The 11,325-nt window shown below is 35.2% G+C and overlaps 1 protein-coding gene across 1 annotated transcript; it reads left to right on the forward strand.

The window, feature by feature from the left end:
• The first annotated feature begins 5,052 nt into the window (after positions 1–5,052).
• On the forward strand, positions 5,053–6,076 carry LOC116129281 (peroxiredoxin-2E-2, chloroplastic-like). The gene has a single exon (XM_031415027.1). The coding sequence runs from the start codon at positions 5,119–5,121 to the stop codon at positions 5,797–5,799; it is 681 nt and encodes a 226-aa protein (XP_031270887.1). The 5' UTR covers positions 5,053–5,118; the 3' UTR covers positions 5,800–6,076.
• Positions 6,077–11,325: the final 5,249 nt, after the last annotated feature.

The raw sequence follows: 11,325 nt of genomic DNA on the forward strand, positions 1-11,325 counted from the left end.
ATGATGCTAATTCAATGTCTTAATCTATTATTGTACTAAGGTAATTACCTCCCTTTGGGGCAGGGCAATTATCTCTAAAATTTACATGCCATAAAACCTTACGAATTTTAAACAAAAAATAACTTTATGTGATTATTAACATGCCTTAGGATGCTTTGGCTACTCCTAAAACATTACAATATTCACTTCTTCAATATGGCAATAATAATAATATCAACTTAAACTCACATTGATCATATCAAATATGCACAGAAAATTTAATTCAGCATATATATAGTAATATCAGAAACAGTTTTAATACAACTAACTTAAAATTTCAAAACACACTACAAAAAGCTTAAAATTCCAGAATACAACACAAGAAATAATGTAGCCCAGTGGTCAAGAGATTCAGCTTTTACCCAAGAGACCTGGGTTCAACTCTCGTGAATGTAGTTCAGCTTTTAACAATTAACATGACAGAATTAATAGCATTCTTTGCAGAATACAATAAATTAAATTTAATCAAACAAAATACAAGCGCGCCAATCAGCCTCTGTGGTTCAGTGAGTCAAATAAAAGACTCTCAACCACTTGATTGCAGGTTCGAGCCCCAGGCGAGTCAATGCGTAAAATTTTTTTTTTTTTTTTAAATAACGACATGTCGGTTTCAAAAATTAAAGAAAAACGACTTGTCATATCTTAAGGCCCAGTCGTCTTCAACCTTCAACCGGGCTGCAACCGGATAATCGACCCGAAAACAACCTAATTCGAACCCGAAAATTTAAAATACTATAACTCAGTCAATTTAACTCCTTTTTAGACGATTCAAACGCCCTTTTTCTCATAATTTCACAGGGAATTTAATTTTCTAACTAATTTAACCAAACAAAATTCCCAAACATGAATATGAAAGAATCAGAATTGAATAAAAAACATAAATAAAGTTACAGCATACTTTATCACATCTTAACACTGAACAATAAGCAAGAAGCATCGCTCTGATACCAAATGCGGAATATTACGTATGTAATATAATGCGGAATTTAATCACTTACCTCCAGCCATATTGTTTAAGTGTATTGAATAATTTATGAGTGAATATTTGAGAGATGTCTTCTAGCCTATGCCTCCAGAATCTTTTCTTTCTTTTATATTTTCGTGATATCACTTTGATGGAGAAGATGATATCTTTATATATGGCTAGGCTAGGGACCAAGTAACTCCTATCAACTGCCTTTTAACCTCCCATCAAGGATCAAAAGAGGCAGTTAATAACTCTTTTAAACCACCTTGAACTGCATAATTGTGGCATGTGGCCACATCAAGTCTTACAGAACTGGGAAATGGTGGACTAGAACAGCGAATAGGAACGAAGAGGCGACTGTTGGTTTCCAGAAATGGTCGACGGTGGGGCCAGCAAAGATTAAGAGTTGAGAGAATTTTTTTCCTTCTAAACCCTAAAGACGAATGGAGAAAGTGGAAGAACGGGAGGAAGTGAAGCAACCAGAATTTGTAATTTCGTACGAGTCCCAACTTACTTGCTGAAATTACAAGGTTGCCACTCAGTTCTTAAACTGGTTCCAAATCACATATCATATTCAGTTTTGATTATGGTTCTCGGGTCGGTTTCGATTCCTTGAGTGGTGGAACCAGAATAGAAATCGTATAAGACCAGTTCCTTAAATTTGAGAATCGGAACTTATCATATCACATAGTGTCGATTATTGGTAGAAACTAGAATGGGAGCATCTGGTACCTTGCGGTTCCGATCCACCCGAAAGCTTTGCTCACCCTAGGTGGTGGTTGTGATTTTACCCTCCCTAGATTTGCTAGACCAACTCTTGTCCTTGGTGGCCAGGGGTGAAACCCCTTGTTTGACTCGGGCTATAGCCCATGTCAAATTTTGAGAAAAACAAATAAGACTAGGATGAGTTTCACTAAAAAATTAAAAACATGTTAAATAATTAATTAAATATAAATTAGCTTTAACAAATTAGACTTCATATTTCATGTAGACTAATTTGAATAAAATCAATACAATAATCTTAAAATCGTTAAAATCCTATTAATTTAGAAGTAAAGATAAAAAAAGGTTAATACCATTTAATAGGGGTGGGCAGGTTCGGGTACCTACCCTTTTTTGAAGGAACCAGAACCGACCAGTTCTTGAAAAATGGAATCGGAACCGACGGTTTCGGTTTCTTAATAGCTGAAACCAGAACCTATTTTATAGGTTTCGGTTTCGGTTCTAGGATACCCAACAAAACGATAAAATAGTCCATATTTGTTTCAAAATTGACAAATAAACCCTTAAAAAGTCACAAATACACCCCCATCTCACAACGAATTTTGACCATTGGATTATAAATCATGTACCAATCACTTTGAAAAACCTTTTTTATAACCTAAACCCCTAAGCGCCGCTTACAAACAAACTAAGCCAAGTTCTCTTCTTTCTTTTCTTATCTTCTTCTTCGCCACACAAAACCCTAGTCAAGGTTGCCCTAAAAGTTACGCATATCTCTCTATTCCATTCATCTTCGAACAAAACAAGCCAAGTTCTCTCCTGTCTTCTCTTATCTTCTTCTTCCCCCCACAAAACCCTAGCCAAGAGAAAACGAAGAACACCCTACTGTAGATGTCTTTTCTTCTCTTATCTTCTTCTCCTCCTTCTCCTTTTTTGCATTTATTAAAAGAGGATTTGTGCCGAATTTTAAAAAATAGCTGGAAGAATTTGAAAGTCTAGCCAAATTGATTTTTTTTTTTTTAATGCTTTGTTGATTTTTTGTATGAATAATAAAAAAAAAATTATGCCAAATTGATTTTTTGCATGAAAAATGAAGATTTAAGTTTCTGTTAATATTAATGTTAAATGGCGGAAGTTGGATTTGGATATGTTTTCTCCTTTTTGTGTGTGTGTTGCGTTCAATATCAATGTGAAGAAAATGGAAGGAAAAAATAGAGTTATTTTTATTTAAAAATTTGGTTTTTGTGTTGTTGTGTTCAGTATAGGTGATGAGAAGAAAATGAATAGAAAAATAAAGTTGTTTTTACTAAAAATGGTGAATTAATTTTAATAACAAGGTAAGACATCAATTAAATTCAGTTGTGAATAAAACAAGCAAAATAAGAGAAAATTCCGGAAGAAATAAGGAAAAACTTTTATTGAATCGTAAAATTTTACAATGGTCTTTATATTTTTTTAATATTTCAATTTGGTCCCAGTTCTGATTCCTAAGGTGGTGGAACCGGAACTAGGGACCCGCATAGTATCGATTCCAGGTTTTCGGAACCAAAACCGACCATGTGGCAGTCGGTTCCGAGTAGGAACCGGAACCGGAACCGAAACCCAAGTACTCGTTGGTTCCGGTTCTACCCTATTTTTTTGCCCACCCCTACCATTTAGACCCCTTGATACCTAAGGATCTGCGCCCCTTGATACTTAAGAAAGTAACCCTGACCCTATCAACTTCCAAAACTACCATACATACCCCCTCTAGTTAGTTTTCACCGTTTGAATAAATTGCGAGAAGGGCAAAGAAGCCATTTCCATTCAACATTTGAAGTAGCAATTGAAAACCCACCTTATTATATGTGTGAAACTGAGAAGGGCAGTTGGGGTCAAATCAAGTTATATGCTTTAGGTTAAAATTAGATTTACACCAAGGTTTTAAAACCCGGCCTGACCTCGCTGGTTGAGCCGATTTGACCAATAACCGGCCATTGAGCAGGGTTGGGTTGGCATAAAATGCAGGGGCTAAATTCACCCAGTATGATGTGTGGTTGGAATGGGGTCATTGTAGCAACCCGCCGGTCCAACTGATTTTGGGGAAAAATTGGGTCAACTCATACCCCTAGGTTTCTTTCCTAAAATGCGATTTTTTTTACCGGTTTTCCCCAAATTTTCATTCTATTGAGCCTCAACCCAGCTTTTCACTCTTCCATTTATATATTTCTTCATTTCATCTCTTAAATTTTTCATTTTCACGTGGGCGACAACTTGGTTTCATCTTCATTATCTTCATTTTATCTTCGGTAGTAACTCTAGTCGCCGTTTGAAAAACTTGATAGAAGAGACCATTATTGTAAGGCAACAAAAATACTTGAATAACATAAAAGTGTATGTAGGCTTGATTTGAACTGGCCAAATAACTTTAAAAATCTTCTTTTATTTTTTGTTATTTTCGAATAAATTTATTACTGATTGATTTTCATTAATCACGCACATATTCTACTCAATTCCTTTAAAGTCAATTGACTATCACAAGTTGTTACAAATTTTCGTAACAACACATATAATATTCATTAAACTTGTTTCATCTACATTTTTTCAGATTTATGATGTATAAAATAAAATAAAAATTTTAAATTAATGGGAAAAGATTTATTGTAGATAGGTTGTGCATAAAATACTTTGGATAGTAATACACTTACAACCAAATCTCACAAACTTTCTTTCATAACCCCGATGTGGCAACTTGCAATTAGTTAGCTCGTAAATGGGTTCCATTTACTCATTATGGTCCCGCTTGCTCATTTGCAAGCTGACCAATTGCAAGTTGTTACGTCAAAATTGTAAGAGAAAGTTTGTAAGATTGGATTGTGAGTCAATCTTTATCTAATACTTTTTATGTCTTACTTGGTAATTTTTATAGAAGATAAAATTGTAATTAAGGGAAAAAAAAATATAAATCAGGATCTAATTAGGTAAAACGTGGGGATCAATAGCATCACTCCTTTTAAAACTATCCCCGGATTAAAACGTGGGCATGGGCATACATGATATTTAAAAAAAAAAAAAATGAGAAAAATAAGTGTTAGAAAATTTTCCTAGGTGTTAAACACTACTAGCAATATCGAACGGATACACAAATGCTTAAAACTTATCAAATGATTTACCAAAAAGACAATGTAAAAGATGAGCTACTCACGCCCAAGTTCAAAATCGTATGGCATAGATTTAAAACACCATATTATATCATGGCATCATAATCTTACCAGAACACTCCCAAAAATCTCGTAACATAGACATATCAAGCCAACTCAACAATAATCGAACTTCATTTCCCCACACAACACTAACCCTTCCAACTGAAGCAAAGCACAACCCTCATTGTTTCCTCCGCCCAAACCCAAATGGCCTCCTCTCTCACCTTCTCCCGATTGCTCTCCTCCACCGCTGTCGCCACCACCACATCAACCAAACTCGCTCTCTTACCTCCTAAAGCAGTCTCTTTCCTCCCTCACCCACTCAAACATTCCCTCCCCTGCCGCTTTTCTAAGCCTCTCACTCTCTCTTTCTCCACCAAAAACCCAACCATCTTCGCCGCCATTTCTCTCGGTGACAAACTTCCGGACGCCACTCTGTCTTACTTCGACCCGGCCGGGGAACTCCAGACCACCACCATCTCCTCCCTCACCGCCGGCAAAAAGGCCATCCTTTTCGCCGTCCCCGGCGCCTTCACACCAACCTGCTCTCAAAAACACCTCCCGGGATTTGTCGAAAAGTCCGCTGAGCTTAAGGCCAAAGGCGTGGACACCATCGCCTGCATTTCTGTAAACGATGCGTTTGTTATGAGGGCGTGGAAGGAAAATCTTGGAATTAAAGATGAGGTGCTCTTGTTGTCTGATGGGAATGGCGAGTTCACAAAAGCAATTGGTTGTGAGTTGAATTTGAGTGATAAACCCGTTGGGTTGGGGATTAGGTCAAGAAGGTACGCGCTTTTGGCCGAGGACGGCGTCGTTAAGGTGCTTAATTTGGAGGAGGGCGGCGAGTTTACCTTCAGTGGAGCTGAAGATATGCTCAAAGTGCTCTGAGTCCGGTGAGCTTTAGATTAATACGAGAGTTGAAGAATTAAAACTTCCTAATAAAATGGGATACAATAAGTTAGGTTTTGTTCAAGATTTTGTAATTTTTTTTATGTTCTTGTTTGTGAAATTGTGATGGTAATGCATATTGTTCCATTGATTTGGGGCTTCCTTTTTTAATTTCCTGTTTGCCTATTTTTGCCTTAAAGATGTTGCATCCTGCAGGGTTGATATGTTTTTTTATTGTCTAATGTTTTGGGCCATGAAGGAATGTGACTTTTAATGATGCTGCAGGGTTGTCTCTTTGCAACATTGATATTTTAGTGACTTGTGTTAGTGACCATGTATCCTTAGTCTACCTTTTTTCTTTTTCTTTTTTCCTTCTTTTGTCTTTTGTATGTACATACTCTGCATAAGAGAGAAAGAGGAGAGGAAAGGTTGTTTAGATGGGAACAGAATACTTTGTTGAGTTCAATTTTAATCAACTGACCCTAAATACTTTAACTGGGTATTCATGATTTAGAGATGTTAGATTTTACTTACTGCCTGTGTAGAATTTCATTTAGAGGTGCAAATGAGCTGAGAGTCTGAGTATTTGGGTTATTTAGCTCGGCTTAATGACAGACTTCAAACTTTGCCTAAGTTTGAGTCTTTTGGGGCTTCAAAATTCAGGCATGAGCTAGTTTCTAATAGAATTTGAGAAGTACTTGAACTAGCTTGAGGAAAAGTTCTGTGGATAACGGATGCATTAATCTGCTTCTGCTCTATGATGGTGTGTGTGACTGCATCAAACATGTTGTGTATTCATCTAGATCAAGAGGTTAGGATGAGAGAATACAATAAGGGATTAGGTAAAAGTTTGGAGTTCAACTTTATATGTTCACCTCAGTTGATCAGATTAAAAGAGCTACAAACATCAATCTAGAAATAGACGTTATTTTCGTGGTAGTTATGGTAAGATCTCTATCATTGGTGTGTTTCTAAGCCAAGAATTTATAATAAATGCCTTATTCAACGCCTACATTAGGATTGTTCGAGATTGTGTTACAAGAATTTAATTTCTGCATACTACCTCAGTCTGCAGCATTACCATCACAAACAACGCTTATCAAGTTTCAATTACTTGCAGAACGTTTTAATAAAATGCGATGTAGAGGGATTTTAATATGAATCCAATGAGTTAATGTCATATTTCTAGCTGTTTTTATCCATCTTGTTCGGACATGGAGGTGAGTACTAGACAAATAGTTCTAGGAATTAATAAAGTTAGAATCAGTATTTTCTATGTGATTTATGTTGGTTATTTATCATCAAAGTGAATATCTTGCCCAGGTCATAGTTGTCCCGCTGATTTAGTTAATCAATAATGCTCTACATGTTATTACAGACGTAGTAAAGTTTATAAAAAAGAAAATGAGACATGAACTATAAATGTGTGAATTTTGACCAATAAAACGTAAATGGATTTAACAAGAGTTTGTGTGGCATCTATTGAATTATTGTACCAAAATGAATACTGTTTGTTAGAAAGAGGTTTCCTGAAAGGAGTACTGTATTATCACTTAACTCCCGTGAGGTTTCCATAAATTATCAGTTGCATCCCTGTGGGTGTGGGATGAGACCTCTCTTTATATTTCAATAGATTGTCTCTTTCCTCCCTCATCTATTTTTTTCTAATAGTCAACCCTTGAGGTGAAGGAGCAAAAATTGTAACTACACTACGTATTCTGGATCGAAGAAGATATGTAAAAAAAGTGAAAAAATTTATATTAACCAATATGAAGATATTTGGTTTTTACAAAAATATCCCAAAAGCTCTATGTGTGAAGGTCAAATATGTAACAGTACATTAGATTATTATTTCATAAAGGCAAATAGGTATTTTACAGCTTCTATAACCAATTTCACTTAGACAAAAAAGGAGATGAGGGGGTACGTGACAATTTATTCAAATGTGAAGGGAGGTCAAAAATGGTTTATCGTACCACAGGGATGACAATTAATTTAAATGAAAACCTCAGGGGAGGTTAGATTATGGCAGCTAAATTTACAAGTAGCAAATGATAAGGCCTATATTTGATATTCTCATTGAATCATATTCTAGTGAGGAGAGATTTCAGATAATATGCTAATGATTTGACGTTCTCTTTGAATCAATACTTCGCCTTTACCAGTGCTAATTTGATTGATTGAGAGATACACCAGTGATTTTTTTTTTAATGTTCATGCAATTATAAAGTTGAATAAAATATACTATGTTAGTAATTATACATTAAATATATTATTTATTCATAGTTATATATTTTTTGGACAAATAGGGCGGTCAGGGTCAAAATTAGCATTTTCATGCCCGCCTCAAAATAATACGGATCCATATATTCAAATCCAAATCTGATTCACCCTAAAAATTTTCCTATCAAAATCTGACCCATTAGGGTGGGGTTATTTAGAACATCTCTAATAGTATTTTTTATTTTAAAGAGTATTTTTCATATAAATAAAGAGTATTTTTATTAATTTTTAAATATAAATAACAAAATTTTTATTTAAATCCAATGGACTTTTTAAATTTAATGAAGATGCTTTTTATTTTAAAAAAAGAGACTTAATATGAGAGAGAATTAATAAATAAAATGTATAGAAACTTATAGTTTATTAATTAAAATTATGATTGAGAGTGAAATTTGAGTCTTTAAATGTAAAGAGTTAAACTCATTCTTTAATTTATATTTAAGGGATAAAAAGTTTGGTGAACTCTTGTTTTTATGGATAGACTCTTTATAAGAGTAAACGACATTTTCCCACCCAAGGTTTGGCAAATCTACAAGTTCCCACCCCTGGTTTCATAAATTACATATTCATACTCTTAAATTAACATCATTATTTTTATCTCAAAATAACCCCCACATCTTAAATTTCTCTCAAATAACCCGTAGAGGAGATCCCAACACCATTGGACCTCCCCGACACCACCATCAACATCCCCTTATCCTTGTCACCAAAACCCCTAACTTTTCCACCTGATTGCATCTCGGTGAGGTGCCTGAATTTGGCTTGAAAAGTGCGACAAAACACAAAAACCTAAGGGAGGGCGATGGCGATCGGGGGGGCAATTGTGATCGACGATGTTGGGGGATTTGGTGGGGGGAAGCCAGAGATGTTATTGGTGGTGCTGGGGGTGGTTTTCGGTGCCAAGACCTGCCAGAATTTGGATGAAACGTTGACTGAAATTGTAATGCTTTCTCTCTCTAGCTAGCATACTCTAAAATAAACAGTAAAACTCACTAACATCTATAGATTAAGAAAATATACATGTAGATGAGTATAAAATAATGGGCCCATAACTCATTTTTCTTTATATACAAAACTGTACGTTAACAAAATTACTTAAAAATAAACTCGACAGTGTTGCCAGACCCTTCCGCTTCTTGACGCTCCAACCGAACGCATCTCTCCTACTACCTGCAAAAACATTGAAAACAACGTGGTGAGCACTAATTGCTCAGTAAATAAACCCGCTATGCTACTCTTCTCTCTCCGTTGCTCATATTCTAAATTTCTTTCCCTACATCATCATTCTCTATTCTTTCTGTATTTCTAATTATTTTCTTTCTCTGTTTCCATGATAGTAGGCATGGTATCATGCATAGGTATGATGCAAATGCACAAATACATAAGATGTGCACTTTCTTTTCTGTTTCTTTTCTCTGTGTTTCTTTCTATGCTTCTTTTCTTTCTTTCTTTTCTATTCTTTCTTTCTTTCTTTCTTTTTTATTCTTTCTTGCCGATCGGACTCGGTTGAGGTATGGATTCGGAACCCTGACCATGTGAGTGAATACTGTCCTCATCTACGTGCACTTCTGACGGACTTTATAAATTCTTCTTTCTGATTCTGAGGCCGCTCACTAAAGGCAGCGTGCATGTAGGTATGCTCTGCTGGATACAATTCTCATCCACATGCACTTCTAACGAACTGTACAAATTCTTCTTTCTTATTCTGAGGCCGCTCACTAAAGGCGGCGTGCATGTGAGGCTATTCTTCTTTGTCACTCACGGGTTCTCCATCGCAACAACCTTCTCTTCTCTTCTCTTTTTATATTTCTTTAAGTAAAATTTCAGATTTGAATTATTCTTTAATTATATTCTTTAGATAATACTTCTACATGTAATTTCTTTTCTTTCTCTTTATTCTTTAATATTCTCATACATGTGTATGTGCATGAAAATATGCTCATTCTTTGCTATTCTTTCTAAATGCAAATGTGAGAATGTGAGAATGCATTATGGCATATAAAAATATCATTAGAGAACTAGTATTTTCTACCAACAACATTCTCATACTTGAAATTAATCATAGATTATTAGACAAAAAATAAACTAATAAATTGGAAGCACTTTTGAGGTAGTCATACTGCACAGGTCATATTCAAGAAGGCATATCTCGAGTTATACACGTTGGATTGCTATGATCTTGGTCTCATTTTAAAGTTTAGAGAAAGGGCTACAACTCTTATGTTTAGGTCTCAATCCAATTCGATCGGTAAGATGCCAAAAAATCACTCAGAAGGTCACAGATTTGACAGGACAACCTTGGTAACATGCCTACTTTAAGGCTTTTCCATACATGTTTACCTCCACTCACTCCCTAACCTTTCCTAACCATTCTCCCCTATGAAAACATGTTAAAAGATCAATAATAGATAATCAAACTTCAATTCTTGCCTTTCTCTAACCCTTTCTTCATTATGGTTTAGCCAACTCATGCATGCAATTTCTCTTTGGATTTTCATGAAACACTTCATGTGCACATGCAACTACCATGTTGGCTACACTTCCACAACTCTCTAATTCCACCAAATTGTGAGCCAAAAACTCAATAATTATAGCATCAAACCTGTCCATTTTCAACATTTCTCTACACTTCAAAAATTCCATCACTAATTCTTCTATAACTTTACCAAATCATCACATAACCATACACTACTTCTCATGGTTGGAAATTACACATCATTAAACATAAAAAACAGTCAATAATTCTCTCATATCATCACATACAAGCATGCAATAATTCATTCAACACAAGTCTTGCTCAAATTAAGGTTCAAACTAGGTTTACTTACCTTAAATATGTGAGATCACTTCCCTTTTGCTCTAAATCTCTTCCTCTTGGACCTAGATCATATAAAAACCATAAGAATTTAAAACTTTAAATTTTATCACACTCTTTTTGCTAGAATCTTACCTTAGGATGCTTTAGGATTGAAAATCTATGAAAATCCAAGCCAAATCCTATGATTTCCCTTTGAAATTTAGTGAAGAAAATTGAGAGAAAATGTGGGAGAATATGGCGTGAACAAGGGCTGCATTTTGGTTAGGGTTTCTTCAAATGAAACCTTATAGCAAATAATATAAGCATGTATTCCCATTTTGCCCTTGCACATTCTATAAAATTTCATCTAAGTCTCTTAGTCAATTACAATAATGTCCTCATTTCCATTGCATTCTACTTCTTTTCACTCCCCACACTTTCAACTA

Source organism: Pistacia vera, unplaced genomic scaffold, assembly GCF_008641045.1.
Source record: "Pistacia vera cultivar Batoury unplaced genomic scaffold, PisVer_v2 Contig1059, whole genome shotgun sequence".
NCBI classification, from domain to species: domain Eukaryota; kingdom Viridiplantae; phylum Streptophyta; class Magnoliopsida; order Sapindales; family Anacardiaceae; genus Pistacia; species Pistacia vera.